General features: G+C 33.2%; 1 protein-coding gene across 7 annotated transcripts; it reads left to right on the forward strand.

Annotated features, from left to right (window-relative positions):
- The first annotated feature begins 11,321 nt into the window (after positions 1-11,321).
- Positions 11,322-16,651, forward strand: LOC103490510 (uncharacterized). 7 transcript variants are annotated; one of them, XM_008450051.3, is made up of 10 exons: positions 11,326-11,668; positions 12,716-12,818; positions 12,915-13,074; positions 13,882-13,950; positions 14,387-14,502; positions 15,027-15,081; positions 15,210-15,330; positions 15,986-16,033; positions 16,134-16,228; positions 16,382-16,651. In XM_008450051.3, exons 3-10 carry the CDS (start codon positions 12,979-12,981, stop codon positions 16,481-16,483), a joined length of 702 nt encoding a protein of 233 aa, XP_008448273.1. In that variant the 5' UTR covers positions 11,326-11,668; positions 12,716-12,818; positions 12,915-12,978; the 3' UTR covers positions 16,484-16,651. The 7 variants fall into 7 exon arrangements, with proteins under 7 accessions (XP_050947469.1, XP_050947471.1, XP_050947472.1 ...); XM_051091511.1 differs by having other exon boundaries at positions 11,329-11,664; positions 12,971-13,074; XM_008450050.3 differs by having other exon boundaries at positions 11,330-11,668; positions 12,971-13,074.
- The last annotated feature ends 285 nt before the right edge of the window (positions 16,652-16,936 follow it).

Genomic DNA, 16,936 nt, shown 5'->3' on the forward strand with positions numbered 1-16,936 from the left:
TTTAGTACATGCATTTCCCTAATATCGTATGATTCTTTTTTAAACTATAAATCTATCGAAGATGGATTTTTAATTTTTCTATTTAAGCGTAGTATTGTCATTTTCCTATTTATTTATTTGTTTTTTTTTTTTTTACCATTTATTGTATTTGTTTGGAGAACAATTAAATAAATAAATAAAGGGTTAAAATGGTATTAAAACTCTTACGTGACGAAAACTTTTACAAAAACCAATTCTCCATTTTAATTTGAAAAATTAGAAATAACATTACATTGGTAATTATACAAAAACATACTTACTGTAAATTAGTGGTTAAGCATGTTTGTCATAAAAAAGTTTTATTGAACCACAGAGAAAATAATTCTTACTCTTATTGTCGTCTCTAAATCTACATCAAACATCAAATATGGAAGTCACCGCCATTTGGAATTTCTCTTATTCTGTGAGTAATTTAACGTTTTGGCTTGTGGAAATCTTTGTGGGGTTTGGCAATATCTAGAGAAAGATCTTAGAGATTATTCTATATATTTCTTCAAGAGAACGAAGAAGTGTGCCTCAAACCCCCTTTATTCTGTTTTGTAGGTGCATATATGTAGGAAAGGGAGGAGGTGAGGGAGAATGTGAAATGATATCTATGAAAGTTTTTATTTATATGTGTAATAGTTTTGTGTTAAAAAGTTATCTATGTACTACCATATTGTTGATTGGTATACTTTTGAGATTAGATTTATAATAACTATATAGTTTTGGGATAAGTTAGTTAGTTAAGATGTTGAGTTGAATTCGTAACTATCTGATAGAATTATATATATTGTTTTTGTAAATGATCTAAAATATACTCATATTATTGTTACATTGAAATGAATTATCTCATCTTACAAATTAGATAATTCTCTCGTGAAACCCTTGGAAACAAAGTTTTTCAAGGAAAAGAAATCAAATATTGTTATAAAATAAAGAACAAAGAAACAATCAAATAGAAGAATAGAAAAGAGAAGAATAAGAGAAGACAATTGAACTCAATTGTGGTGTGTAAACAAATGATCTCTACAACCTCTATCTATAGGGTTGTAAGATTAATGGTTACAAGACCAAATATAAATAGGGGACAAGAAAGTTATGAAAATTGATGGGGAGATTAGTGAATGAATTTGTAACCTAAGGAGGTTATGGATATCTAATAATATTTAACTTTAATGTAGAATATTCATAATACTCCCCCTTTAGATGTCCATATTATATAAAATAAATGTCTTGTAAAAACTTTACTAGGAAAAAATCTGGTGGGAAAAAATCTGGTGAAGGAAAATGAGTACATCTTTTTATATATTTTAATAACTGTCTCATTAAAAACATTGTTAGGAAGACAAATGGGAAAAACCATAGTCAAGGAAAAAAATGCAGTATTTTAACTCCCTCTCATGAGTACATCATTTGAGTTCTCCGAGTTGTCACATTTCAATGTTGTGCTTAAGCTTTTCAAATGTTGGAGTTGGTAATTACCTTTGTAAATAAGTCTGTCAAGTTGTCTTTTAAAAAAATTTGTTGAATATTGATGTCATCATTTGATGATTTGTCTTCACATAAAAACATTATTGGCTAGTTTTGTTTATCATCAATATCACAACATGATTTAAAGTAGTTGTTCTGATCTGCTTCATAAGCTGCCATAACATAAAAAATCTTCTACATGTACTAAGTAACTCGGGTAAGATCTAGCTTGCATGGGTTAGATAAATAACCTACATCTTCATAATCAACTAGATCACAATTAGATCTATTAGAATAAAATAAATTAATGTTAGCTAATAATTTTTAAATTAAACATAACATTGTTTAATTCTACTTCAATATTTTTTGGAAACATATTTTATTTATGTAACAAAATTACTAAAAATATTACAATGGCTAGTGTATAAACTAGTAAAGATATAAGTGCACTTATTTTTCAAAATTATGGTTCTTCAAGACCTCAAGTTCTTCATTATCTTTCTGATATCAAATGATATAATTTTTTTTTCACATGGCTAAGTGAATGAACCACCCAAGGAAAGTTCAATGATATAACTAGTCCAATTTCATTTGCTTTATGCTTTATTTACAAGTTAAAACAAAACGTATAAACTCAAATTCTTTCTAAAAAAAATCGATTGTCTTTGAAATCTCTTAAGGAGTTTTCACTCAAATTATCAAATTGTGATTTCTTTTTAAAGCATATAGAAAACTAGGGGTTATTTTTATACGCTCATATCAACAAAAATGTAATAACAGATGATGATATTTGTCTGGAATATTTTATAACTCTCTTATTAATGAATCATATAGTTTTAGAACCTTTAATCCTTTTGGGATAGAATTATTAATAGATTCATATAAATATTGTCCAAAGCAAATGAGTAGTACACTATCTATTTCTACTCCATCTGGAGAAGTTATCTTGTCCAAAAAAAAGATAAAAGCATGTCAAGTAGAGATAGTAAACCATGTGTTAGATGTAACCTTACTAATTTTAGACATGCAAGATTTTGATGTAATTCTAGGCATGGATTGACTATCTGCTAACCATGCAAGTATAGACTATTCCCGCAAGGACATAGTTTTTAACCCTCCTTCAGCGCTAGTTTCAAGTTTAATGGGACAGGGACTGTGGTCCTACCGAAAGTTATCTCAGCTATGAAAGTCAGTAAGCTAAACCAAGGTACTTGGAGTATCTTGGTTAGCGTAGTAGACACTAGAGAGCCTAAAGTTTCCTTGTCATCTGAACCGATGGCAAGAGAATATTCCGACGTTTTCCCTGATGAGCTTCAAGGACTTCCACCTCCTAAAGAGATCGATTTCGCTATTGAGTTAAAGCCAGACATTGTTCCCATATCTAGAGCTCCTTTTTGGAATGGCTCCAACTAAGCTGAAAGAGTTGAAGGTTCAGTTGCAAGACTTGCTAGACAAAGGTTTCATTCGACCTAGTGTGTCACCTTGGGAGCACCAGTATTGTTTATGAAGAAGAAAGATGGGTCGATGCACCTATGCATTGATTACATAGAGCTGAATAAGGTGACAGTCAAGAACCATTATCCATTACCTAAAATTAATGATTTATTTAATCAGTTACAAGGAGCCACTGTTTTCTCTAAGATTGATTTATGTTCAGGCTATCACCAGTTTAGGATTAGAAACAGTGATATTCATAAAACTAATTTTCGTTCCAGATATAGGCATTTCGAGTTCATTGTAATGTCTTTTGGCTTCACAAATGCTTATGCTGTATGGATCTAATGAACATGGTGTTTAAGGATTTCTTAGATACTTGTGTTATGGTTTTTATTGATGATATCTTGGTTTATTCCAAGATAGAGGCTTAGCATGAGGAGCATTTGCATTAGGTTTTGGAGACTCTTCGAGCCAATAAGCAATATGCTAAGTTTTCTAACTATGAGTTTTAGCTGAAGAAGATGTCTTTTCTTAGCCATGTAGTATCTAGTAAGGGAGTCTCTGTAAAGCCAGCGAAGATTGAAGTTGTTACCAGCCTCAACCTTCTACAGTCAGTGAAGTTCGTAATTTTCTGGATTTAGTTGGTTATTACAGAAGGTTCGTGGAAGATTTCTCTCGTATAGCCAGTCCTTTGATTCAGTTGACCAAGAAATGGACTTCTTTTGATTAGATTCCAGTATGTGAGAGTAGTTTCCAAGAGCTTAAGCAGAAGCTTGTGACTACGTCGGTTCTTATAGTGCTAGATGGATCTGAAAGCTTTGTGATTTATAGTGATGCCTCTCGTCAGCAGGGTTGTGATTTTATGCAGCAGTGTAAGGTGGTTGCTTATGTCTCTTGTCAGTTGAAGAGTCATGAGTAGAACTACCCTACCCATGATTTAGAGTTGGCAGTAATGGTTTTTGCACTAAAGATATGGAGACACTACTTGTATGGTGAGAAGATGCAAATTTTTACTAATCGTAAGAGCCTGAAATACTTCTTCACTTAGAAGGAGTTAAACATGAGATAAAGAAGTTGGCTTGAGTTAGTAAAGGACTATGACTGCGACATTCTATATCACCCAAGTAAGGCGAATGTAGTAGCTGATGCGCTTAGTAGGAAGGTGTCACATTAAACAACACTTATTACTGAGCAGACCCTTTTGCTTAGAGACTTCAAGAGAGCTAAGATTGCAGTTTCAGTACGGAAAGTTACCTCACAGTTGGTACAGTTGTCAGTGCAGCCGATTTTGAGACAGAGGATTATTGTTGCTCAGCTGAATGATCTATATTTGGTTGAGAAGCACTGCTTGGCAGAAGCAGAGTAAGATAAGGAGTTCTCCATATCCTCTGATGATGAACTTATGTTTGAGAGACGTTTATGCATTCCAACAGATAGTACAGTTAAGACTGAGCTTTTGACTAATGCATATAGTTCTCCATTTCCTATGCATCCTGGCACTACAAAGATGTACTAGGACTTGAAGCGAGCTTACTGGTGGTGAAATATGAAGAGAGAAGCTGCAAACTTCGTTAGTAGATGCTTGGCGTGCCAGCAAGAGAAGGCACCAAGACAGAAGCGAGCAAGTTTACAACCTTTGAGTGTACCAGGATGGAAATGAGCGAATGTGTCTATGGACTTCATTACAGGCTTGCCTAGGACTTTGAAGGGTTATACTATGATTTGGGTTGCTGTTGACAAACTTACAAAGTCAGTCCATTTCATTCCAGGGAAATCCACTTACACTGTCAATAAGTAGGGATAGTTATATATGACGGAGATAGTAAGACTACATGGAGTGCCTATATCTATCGTTTCTGACAGAGATACTCGTTTCACCTCAAAGTTCTAGAAAAGACCTTAGATTGCCTTGGGCACGAGGTTATATTTTAGCACAGCCTTTCACCCTCAGACCAATGGTCAAATAGAGCATTTGAACCAAATTTTAGAAGATACGTTACGAGCTTAACTATAGACTATTTGGGCTATTAACTCGAACTTAATCCATGTTTATGTCTCTACATAAAGTTCAAGTGTATTGACAAACTTAATAAAATAGCCTCGGGACCTTAATTTATTGGTTTTAAGATTATAGCATTCAATAATAAACTTTATTGAATCAAATAACAAAGTATGAGTTTTAGGACATAAATTCCAACAAACTCCCACATAGACTAAAACTCCTAGTAGGAAATACAAAGTTTAGAATTTAAACAATGAGAGAAGAATAAGATTGTATATATGAGTACAATAACATATATATATATATATATATATATTAAACTAGGGCATATTCCCAATAAAATTGTAGCCATATCTAAATGATCGCATATAAATTATAGCCATATCTAAACGATCGCGTAAAAATTGTAGTCATATCTAAACGATTGCGTATCAAACAATAACCAAATCTGAACGATCACAAACATATTGCGCGCGTTGTTGATGGCGTGATTGACAGGGCATTTTTGGTATTTTACATGATAGGCCTCTGGGTTTTTTCCGTTTTTGGAATTGTTTTATAAAGTGTAAATATTTTGTCGTTTTTTTATATTCTTTATATTCTTTATAGTTTTTATATTTTTTAAAAGAGTACTCCATTGGAATAAGTATATATATTATTTTCTTTTTTCGTTAACCTCTAATTTTTTAACAATAATGATTAATGTCGTTTTTGCATTAATTTTTTTCATTTTCACTTTGAAAGAAAAATGACAAAAAAAATCATTTACCAATATTGTATTTTAGAGTTTTTAAATTTTATTTCTTTTTAACAATTATCAATTTTTAAATTTTATTTCTTTTTAACAATTATCATCTTTCTTCTTGTTCAAAATTTATATTTAGATATAAGTTAAATGTGAAAACCAAATTATCCACTTCCACAAGTTAAGCTAAAAAAGTATCGATTACAAAATTACAAAATAATAAAGAGAATGACACCAAAAATAATACTGGTTCAACCCAAACTCGGGTCTACATACCGTCTTCTATAACTGCAAGTTTTATGATGAAGATTGCAAAGTTCAAAACTTGTGCTACAAATCTCTTTCAAATAGTCAAATATGAACTATGTCAAACTCAATACACCACAAACTCAATAATTTGGAATTAACAATAGAAGGCTCGGTCGATGGCTTCTCCCTTTGTTTTCTCTAGCGGAGCAGTGGCTTCTCCCTTTGTTTTTGGACCACAGGTTAATATGGATCGAAGAGTTCTCTAAACCATTAAAAAGTCAGAAAGAAGAAATTCAATGAATAAAGAAGTCCAAAAATAAAGGTCCACACCTAAAAGAACCCAACAACTCACAGTCATAAAAACATAATAATTTATAAATAAATATATACTCTCATCATAGGTGCTTCCAATGGAGTTTTATCTCTACAATCTCATCATTTATTTAAGTAATATGATCAAACTCGAAAAGAGGCTAATATTAGGTCGAATACTCTTGTTGTCATCATCTCCTCAACCAATTTTTCAATTTTGTTTTTTTTTTTGTGTGTGGGTACCGATATAATCTCACTTTGGTTGGTTTGGTTCCTTCTTTCAGCTGAATCTAGTGCTCACTTTGCCACATAGGGGAAGCCCATCGGGCATACTGAATACACCCTCATATTGTTGCTGGAGTTGTTCAAACTTAGGTTGGACTTTACCACCAGCTCATGGTCTTCCTTGGACATTCCCATGGCTCAAAAGCCAATCAAGAATCCTTAGTCCTCAGGTTTCCACATTTTGGCCAACATCTTTAACGAGACCTCCATCCTTCCCAAATGAGATCTTCATGTAAAATCACCTTAGTGTCTCCTACTCCTATCATTGAAAACTCCTTCCAATCTACTGTCATTGACCTTTGTTTTTGGAGCCACAACATTTTAAAAACCATATCAAGATTTCTCAACTCCAGTGTTAAGAAGTCATCAACAAACATCATGATCGACAAACTTAAGGTTGCTCCATTTCAAATGACCTTCCCTTGAAGAGTCTTCTCTGACCCCATAATTACCTCGTAATTAGTGGTTTAATACAAGGGAAGGGAAAAGAACTTCCACAAACCTCTGGACGACGAAATTGTGCATAGCTTCACATTCTACCAAGAGGATAATCTCTTACTCCTCCACCGTGCCTTTAAGTTTGAATGTTCCTAGCGTGGTTAATCCTACTACCAAATTTAATGATAGTTTAACTATCAGACCCACCTCCAATATTTTGTCCTTCTTCATTACGTCTTCGAGTTTGGTGTCTTCTAAATCATCGGCGACCACCTACCGTCTCAATTTTTTGTTCTTCACAATGTCCCCTGTTGAACAACACATTACAAAGATAACAAAGTTCTTTATCACATCTCGCCTGTAGCTCTAAGTCGATCCAGCTGCAAAAAGAGGGATTTAGCTGATTTGGTGTAGAGTTCGTATCGATAAGGTACCTTTTCAGCTAGACTAACAATGCGATTAATGATCCCTTTAGGCCGTTTGATCATGGGCTTTTGGATTGGTTTCCAGTCATTCCAATATGGATTGATTGTTGACTGAGTCGTCTCAATCCTATCTTCAGTAAGTTGGACCATATCCATCATATCCTTGAGGCCCATAATTTTCATTGAAAAAACCTCAATATGTATGATCGGGCCTAAACCATTTTGTGAATGTATTGAATAGTACGTCTTCTGCCATGTACCAAGGCGTCAACTGGTCCTCAAACCTTTACAAGTAGTCCATCACCGTCCCCTTCAACTTAATCACAAGGAATTGAGCATAAAGAGTTCCTCTTTAGCGAGGCATAAATCACAGTTATATCCTCTGTTTTAGTTCCTTCCATGATTGAAATTTTTGTTGATTTTCAGCCTAATGAAACGAGGTCAATGCCTTTTCCTCAAGACTTACTATGACAATCTTCAACTTCTCCCTTTTCGTACCTTTTCGTCCCTTTCTGTCAGTAGGTGTAAATAAAAATAGTGTTTTGCCCTAAAAACCACCCATCCGAGTCTTTGCCATTGAACACGGGCATTTCTAACTTTTTCAACTTGATCCTCTTCTATCCTTCGATCGTCTCCATAGATTGGGATGACTCTTTCTCTTCTGTTTCTCGATTAGTTCAAACTCATCCTCGATTCTCACCTTCCTTTTTTTTTTGGCGATTCCTCTTATAACCTCTAACAACTCTTGTGCACGCTTCCTTTCTTCATACATATCCATCAATATGATATAATCATATCCATAATTTTTTTTAAAAGCTAGTAACTTCAGAAGCTCTTATTTGATGCCAACATATGCTTTAGTTGCGCTCAACCTTTTTTTTATTTGTTTCTGCGTCATTTTGTTTCACCTACTCAAATTTTCGAATGGTTTCAGTACCACTTGCTAGAACTAAACTCATAGGGACAATAAGATAATAGAACAAGAAACAAAACATGAGAAGATATATTGATTGAAATAAGAGGGCTCCACCAGTGAACTGTTGTTTATACACAATAACTAAGATAATTAACCCTAAAAACAAAGCATATATTGTAACACCCTGAGTTTGGACGGGGATATGATGAACATATATCACATCTAATGAGAGGGATCCTAAAGACATGAAAGTAAGGTTAAGAAATGTTTAAGAGAATTGAAAGTTACTACCTATACAAACAAGGTGCACATTCCTTTTTGATGGCTCAATCATAGGAACTCTAAAATTGAGTGTACTTAGCTTGAAACAATTATATATTGGGCGATCTCTTGAAATTTTTCCTAGGATACATATGAGTGAAGACAAAACATGCTGAAAGGATCCATGTTGGTTTGTGGGGACAACTTTCAAGGAGACATAGGGGAATGTTGGGGCCTGGGGTGTTACACATCCGTACAAGAAAGAACTCCTCCTCCAATTGCCTTTCTATCGAACTAAAAAATCCCTTTCCATGCCTTTCTTTTCTAGTTAAACATGTTTGATTGGGGCTAGTAAATCTAAATTTAATCAAGTATCACAACTTTTTATATCGACTCTATGCTCATCATGAGGTTGTATTAGTTTTATTTATAAAGTTTTAATTTCTATCAGCTAGGACTCTAAATTGAAATAAGTATCAAACTTTCTTAGTTAGTTCAAAATGGATAATAGTTAGGTGTATATACGACATCACTAACCTTTATGCATCCATTCTCATCATTCATATAAAAAAATCATTAAAATATTTTTTTTTAAAAAATGTAAAAACAAATTTTGTCAAATAGCAAATTATGATTGGATAATTGAGTTGGAGATGCACTATATATTTTTTGTTCAAAATTTCATAGCTAGGTCTCAATATTAGCAAACAAATTTGCAGAAAACTACCTATATTCGATAATTTAAGCTGATTTCTACTGCCATTTTTATCAATTATGTAATATATATATATATTTATATGTATATATATATATGTATATATACTTCGAAATACCATTGAATGCAGCCTTATATCAGAGTTCTCACTCACTAAAGCCAAATGTGGAATTAACTGTTAATTTGAAATTAAAAAGGAATAGTGCAAGAAAGAAGAAAATGAAGTGCCATCCATAATTTGGAATTAGTTTGGAAAAGGAAAAGAGATTTGGCTTATTGATGGCATCGAGTAGAGTTTCCAAATATGGGGGCGGAGGAGCAGAGATGAGGGACGATGAATAAAGAAAAAGGGTAACAAAACAAAAACAAATGAGCTAGCATGGTTTTAACTCCTTCTTGTCTCTTTTAATTATTAAAGCACGAATGCAGGAAACCTTCAACAAAATTTAAATCTCTCGGTTTATAACTGTAATCTGTCGGAGATTATTTTGATCTTTGCCTAACGATATTGAAATTCGTTTTGTAAACGAAAATTCTTGTTATTCCATCTATTTTGTACAGAAAAACCAAGGAGTCTTTCAGGACTAAATTTTGTGAAACTATTAGGAGGTACTATCTGTCATTTTGGTTCTTACTAGAACCTATCACACATGTTTCCATTACTAAACTTCTATGACATTTCGCACAATACATTCTCTATTCATGACAGAAAATGAAGAAGTATTTGACGTATTATACTGTGTAGCTTTCAAAATGATGGATGCTCAATGGCTTGCTATGCGTGCTTCCTATATGGAGTTCCATGTATACCCTTCTCTCTCTCAATCTCACACACACGAACACTAGCATCATGTTCATCATTGGGTACCCAACATTTGCATCCATGATGAATTTGTCAAATCTACAATATAAGAAGTGCAACATTTTGTTGAAGTTTATAATACTTGAAATTATCATGAGGTTTTGTACGTAACCAGAACACATCTAGAAAGGGAGCAATTTTTGGAGGATGTTCACAGAATACAAGACCTACTAGCTTATAATCTGTTGCATCAGTAGTTTTGTTGTCCTAACAGTCTGCCGGTTTTATAAACTGTTTATGAATTTAAACTTGGAAAACTAATCTTTTATTGTATTGGGTTCATGATTTTGGATATAGAAGCTATTACTATATTCATAACATGTCTAAATTAGTTTTTATAATTTATTTTTTATTTTTCATCTCTCTTTGTCATTTTTGTTTCTTTAGTAATTTCTTTCTATAACATTTTTTTTCTCCCTAAAAATAATATTCACATTTAATAAGTTTTAATTTTTTATAGAGGAGATAGAAATTCATTTTAAGGACCATTTTAGTTATATATATATATATATATATATATATAAAGAAGAAATAGAAATATGTGTATAAGATATAGTTTAGCTCACAACATGTATGTTTCCGTTCTTACCATTGTGTTCATTTACTATTAAATAAATCCTTTTGCTATATAGTTTGATATGATAACATGCCAATGCTTTAAAATAATAATACAAATCAAAATCATTTGTTTATAAAAGTTGGGGCATGTTGATCTGAGTATCAATTAATTTGTTTAAGAACATGAGGGTGATCCATAATATTACGATTGAAAATTAAATGGGATCTACAATAAATTTTTACTGATTTTTCAGATTTTGTCCTCATCCATGTTCATATAAGTTTAAGTTATCAATAATTAATTTCAATAAAAGTCATTTTTATCAATAAAATGATAATCGATCTTTTTTTTTTTTTTTTTTTTTTTTTTTGTCAATAAGTGTATGAATAAAGAGTAGATTTGTATTAAAATCATTTTTTTGTTAATAAAATGGTTATTGTCGAGAATCGTATAGATAAAGGAAATTTTGTAGAAAGTTGTACGAATGAAATGATTATTTCTCTTCCCATTATACTTTTGCTATTAAGACACATTAGGATTAATCGTATTCACACATTAAAAATTTATTACAGTTGGACCAATTTTGATTACTAATTGTGGGAGATATGAGGGACAGTGAATAGAGAAAAAAGGGGAGATTGCTACGGAATCGGCAGCTTTATAGGACCCTTCATTGGTTTCAATCTCTTAGACACACGCACACATTTCAAACCCACAAATACTTCTCTCCCACAAATTGCAAATTCCACCTGTTCATCCCAATAGCTAAAGAAATGTCATTCCTTTCCCTTTTGCCTAAACCCCCAAATCCATTCTTCCTCTTCTTCTTCTTCTTCTCATCCGTTTCTCTTTGTTTCCTCTTCCCAATCCCCTTTCCTGTGGTGCCCACCGCCCGGACCCACTCTTCAGGACGGCCAAGGCTACCACCGCCGCCGCCGCCACTGCACTTCTTCCCGCAGATGTCATAGTGGGTAGTGTTCTTTCCCACCTCCCTTTGTCTTTCTTGCATTCTAATTCTAATAATGTTACTCATACAATAGACATCTTCGATTATCTTTTCCCTATTTTTCAATGCGCATCATTTTGCTCTACTTTTTTACGATCTAAAGTTATTTTGCCTAAAGGAGGATCCCTTTAATTGTGCTTGTAAATGTAATCTTTCCATCGTGTTTATTTATTTATTTATTTTTAATTTCCTTTTCAAATGCCTCACTCTTCTAAGCTTCTCCATTTGTGTTTTGGTTCCATCTCTGTTCTATATGTGCGTCTATTGCACCTCTTTTGTGATTAAATGAAAATAGGGAATTTTTTCTACTTGAACTCTTCGAACAGAGCACGAGTTTGATGCAATTATTTGTTTTTATGTTCGCGTGATGCTTAGAGTTAAAGAAACCATTTAGTTGATTTATTTTGGTCCCTTAATGAGATTCAGGAGGAGAAGACAATGCTTTCCATCTTGCGCTTCCCTCCATGAAGTATCCACCTTTTAATCTTTATTCATCAAATGGCTATACATTCAAACTAAGCTTCGTTGTCTTGATCATTTCCGATTTGTTGGGAATGTCCATTCTCTGAAATTCTGATTTTCTGCTGATGTTATTTTCTTGATGTGAAAGGACTATCATTTTGTGTTCCCTTTTTTTGTTGTTTGCAATTGATTTTGATTGCTCAAAAGTAGTTGTTAGTTGTTAATTACGTTGATGGTTTATGTGAGCCATTGTGCAAAAAGTTGAGTGTTACATAGGGTAATGGACTTGCCAAACGGTCGTTCTTTCTTCATTTGATTGATGTGTTTTTTTGTTTTCTATTTTTAACTGTGAATGCAGAGAAACTACTATTAGAAGCTCCAATAACCATGTTCTTTCTTTGACAGTCTTAGGCAGTATTGAACACTATTATCTTCATTTTAATTAACCTGTGTGTTTGTGGATGTCAAAAGTTTGCTAAAAACTGACATTGCATAACTTCTTCTTTCTCAAATAATTTTACTGACAGTTAAATCTGAACAATTCTTCTAGGTTGATGAAGATGAAATATATGGGAGATGTAGAACGGGTGATGAAGAATTAGAATGGTCACATAGTTCCACCTATGTAATTTTACAGCTAACTCAATGTTTTAGTGAGTAGAGCTTTGTCTAAATCTCTTTTTATGATGTTGAAACGAACTTCTAGAATTATGATCTTGTGAAATTTACATGTGCTTTTATATTCTCAGTATGTCTCAGTGTCACCCACCCTTGTTGCTTACGAATTAGCTTGTGGTAAATGTAGCTAATGCTATGGTTGGACCACGATCATGGATCGTAGGACTCTTCAATCGCTCAGGCAACAGAAAGAGTGATAAGTTTCTTCAATACCCTTTGAGTCCTCTTCAGGTAAATAACGATAATAGTGTGTTGTAGGTCTTTGTGTACTGTGTCTCGTCCATTTGTCAATATTTGTGTTGTGTTATTCCGCATAAGTGGTAGGACGAGTTAAATGTTAGTTCATAAGTGTGAGGGAAGCTTTACCTCTTGCTCATAAGAAGACACTAATACCAATTAGTGGTTCTAGAGTTGATGTTATAGCAACCCATCCCTAAAGTCCGCCGTAGATAAGGTTGATGGTGACAGGGAAATTTTTGTGCTATCCTCTTTAATGATGGAAGTGTTTGGATTTTGGTAGAAGGGAAAACCTCAACTCTTGAGCTGACTTTTAAGGTACAAAGGCCCATTTTGTATCAAGATTTCAGTCCTTAAATCCTTGCTCCAATATACACTTTTTGACCTTTGCACCTCCCCCTTTCTTTCCATCTATAGATTATGTATCTAATCTAACGGAACCTTGTGCTTTTGTCTACATGAGCATAGCTAAGCAGTTGAGGCATTTTTCTAGAATTTCTAACAACAGGTTGTAACTTTGAATCCATGGACCCAAATATGATGCAGTGTTAAAAAAACAATAAATTATCATGTGACTGTGAAAATATCCACATGTATGGACACGAGACCTAATATTTGTCAAATTGGTTTCTTTATGTTCTCTGTTAGTCAAGTTAAAACTGATCCATTTTTTTTATTTGTTTAGACCTTCTAATGTTTAAGTCAATATGGCTATATTTAAAACTATTTTTCCAATGTTTTGTTGATAGGGGTGTATGAAGGTTGAGCATGTATAATCTAACATGTGGTTTTTACTATCAGGAAGAAAGGCTTCAGAGGCTACAACACAGAATGCATATACCTTTTGATGAGACGTGCGTTGATCATCAAGTACTTTTCTTTATTTTCTTTCAACACTTTTCAGGTTTTGAACTTCTATGTTCTATGAAGATTATATGTAAGACGAGTAATTATTCTTAGCGAAAAACTCACTACATTTTTTTCGTTGTCATAACTCTATTTTAGAAAACAAAACCTCTGCCTTGATCTCAATTTTCATGTATTTCAATTTTGAACAAGGCCATTCATTAATCATTCATGTCTTTCATATACTTCAATTCCAAGACATAAAAGGGAACTTTTTTGTCTCTTCATTACATCAACTTTAGCTAGTTTGTAAATATGCATGTTTATTGATTTTCATCCCTAACTTCTATTGTAACCATGCCTTTTCAGCTGCATGCATAGTTAGAAGTTAACTTTTTTCTCATCTATGCTTTATTTCCATAATCTGTGAGCACAAGTAAATGTCCTTCGTTGATGATAGGAAGCTCTGAGAGCATTGTGGAATGCTGCTTATCCAAATATTGAGCTTAAAGGGATGATATCCGAGCAATGGAAAGAAATGGGTTGGCAAGGTCCTAATCCATCCACTGACTTTAGGTATAATCCAAGCCAACATTTCAATGTACATTCTTATTATCATACTCTTATTAATGGTGACACTCAAGTAGATGTTTGGTGCTTAAGATTAATGAGAAAAATATTGCTTACTTGGACTTTAGACTTGAGCAGCCCATCTAAAATATGAGTAGAAGACTAGAGCTATCTTAGGAGATGAGAAATACTATGACCGAGTTGAGATAGTGCAGTGCACATGCATGTGGACAACTGCGAGAGATTGAGGGAGGAATTCATTTTATTCTTAATGCGATACACTTACTGGATTTTTCTTACTTTTCGGGGTGGGGAGGAGATGAAGTAGGTAGGTGCAATTCCACCTTTAATTGGTTGCGTCAGTTAAAAGAAAAAGAAAATTTGAACCCATGTCGTATCTTTTAGTAAAACATAAATAGTTTCCTCTATCTTTTGGTTCCATAATTGAAAAAAGTATTCATATGTTAACTGAATACTTTATTTTTGATGTTTGAAATTAATTTTTTTCTCACAGTGGGCTGCTTTCTTAGGGGTTGCGGGTTTATTTCCCTTGAAAATTTGCTGTTTTTTTCCAGAATGTTTCCGGTATGTCAGATCCTATTCTATCACTCGAACAATGAACTATTTCACTTTGTTTATTCTATGTTTCTTGTGTCTCATTTCCCTAATGCCTAAGTGAGTTATCACTAATCTCATACAAATTCAAAATGAAGGCATCTTTTCGTAGGTTATTATTGAAGGAAGATGGTAATCGAGCAACTTGGGAATATCCGTTTGCTGTTGCTGGCATAAATGTATCATTTATGTTGATTCAAATGTTGGATTTGAACGCGGGTATGCATCAGCATTTTTCAACTCAAAAACCTTTTGTTGCGTTGACTCGTATACATTATATTGGAAGAGTTTTCATATGTGTTTATAAAAATTATTTGTTGTATCAATAGAGTAAATAAAGTCAAGTCCTACTCCATAGTATGTGAAGTTTATGAAGAATAGAGAATCAAAATTGGCTTAGTAGGGGATCGGGTTCTACAATCCGATTCCGGGTCCTTTAAACATAAACAACTTGTCTTATTTCCCGCAATGCTATTCCTAGATAATGTTTCACAAATTATGAGCTTTCCTTGAGCTGAGTAAGATTATGCCATGCGAAGCCAATCCTTTATTTGCTTTAAAATTGTCCATAGTTTTGCATTAACAATGGTGTCTGTATTTTCTGGACTTGTCAACATGAACCCAACAACATATTTTTCTTCAAATCCTCCCTTTGTCCTGCAAATTTGTAACAAAACAAAAAACAAATGAGCATGTTTTTAACGCCTTCTTGTCTCTTTTAATTATTATAGTACAAATGCAAAAAACCTTTAACAAAATTTGAATATCTCGATTCATAATCGTAATCGGCCGGAGATTATTTTGAACTTTGCCTAACGATATTGAAATTCGTTTTATAACTGAAAAATCTTGTTATCCCATCTACTCTATACAGAAAAACCAAGGAATCTTCCAGGACTAAATTTTGTGAGACTATTAGGAGGTACTATCTGTCATTTTGGTTCTTACTAGAACCTATCACACACGTTTCTTTTACTAAATTTCTATGACACTTCGCACAATACATTCTCTATTCATGACAGAAAATGAAGAAGCATTCGACGTATTATACTGTGTAGCTTTCGAAATGATGGATGCTCAATGGCTAGCTATGCATGCTTCCTATATGGAGTTCAATGTATACCCTTCTCTCTCTCAATCTCACACACATGAACACTAGCATCATGTTCATCCTCATGTACCCAACATTTGCATCCATGATGAATTTGTCAAATCTAAAATATAAGAAGTGCGACTTTTTGGTGAAGTTTATGATACTTGAAATTATCAGGAGGTTTTGCAAGTAACGAGAACACAGCTAGAAAGGGAGCTATCTTTGGAGGATGTTCACAGAATACAAGACCTACCCGCTTATAATCTGTTGCATCAGTAGTTTTGTTGTCTTGACAGTCCGCCAGTTTCATAGACTGTTTATGAATTTGAACTTGGGAACTTATCTTTTGTTGTATTGGGTTCATGATTTTGGATATAGAAGCTACTACTATATTCATAACATGTCTAACTTAGTTTTTATAATTTATTTTTTATTTTTTATTTTTCATCTGTATTTGTACTTTTTGTTTATTTAGTAATTTCTTTCTATAACTTTTCTTCTCCCTAAAAATAATATTCACATTTAATAAGTTTTAATATTTTTTATAGAGGAGAGAGAATCATTTTAAGGACCATTTTAATTAGTTTTTTTTTTCTTTCTTTTTAATAAAGAAGAAGTAGAAATATGTATAAGATATAGTTTAGCTCATAACATGTATGTTTCGGTTCTTATCATTGTGTTCATTTACTATTAAATAAATCCTTTTGCTATATAGTTTGATATAATAACATG

The sequence above is a fragment of the Cucumis melo genome, chromosome 11 (genome assembly GCF_025177605.1).
Source record: "Cucumis melo cultivar AY chromosome 11, USDA_Cmelo_AY_1.0, whole genome shotgun sequence".
In the NCBI taxonomy this organism is placed as follows: domain Eukaryota; kingdom Viridiplantae; phylum Streptophyta; class Magnoliopsida; order Cucurbitales; family Cucurbitaceae; genus Cucumis; species Cucumis melo.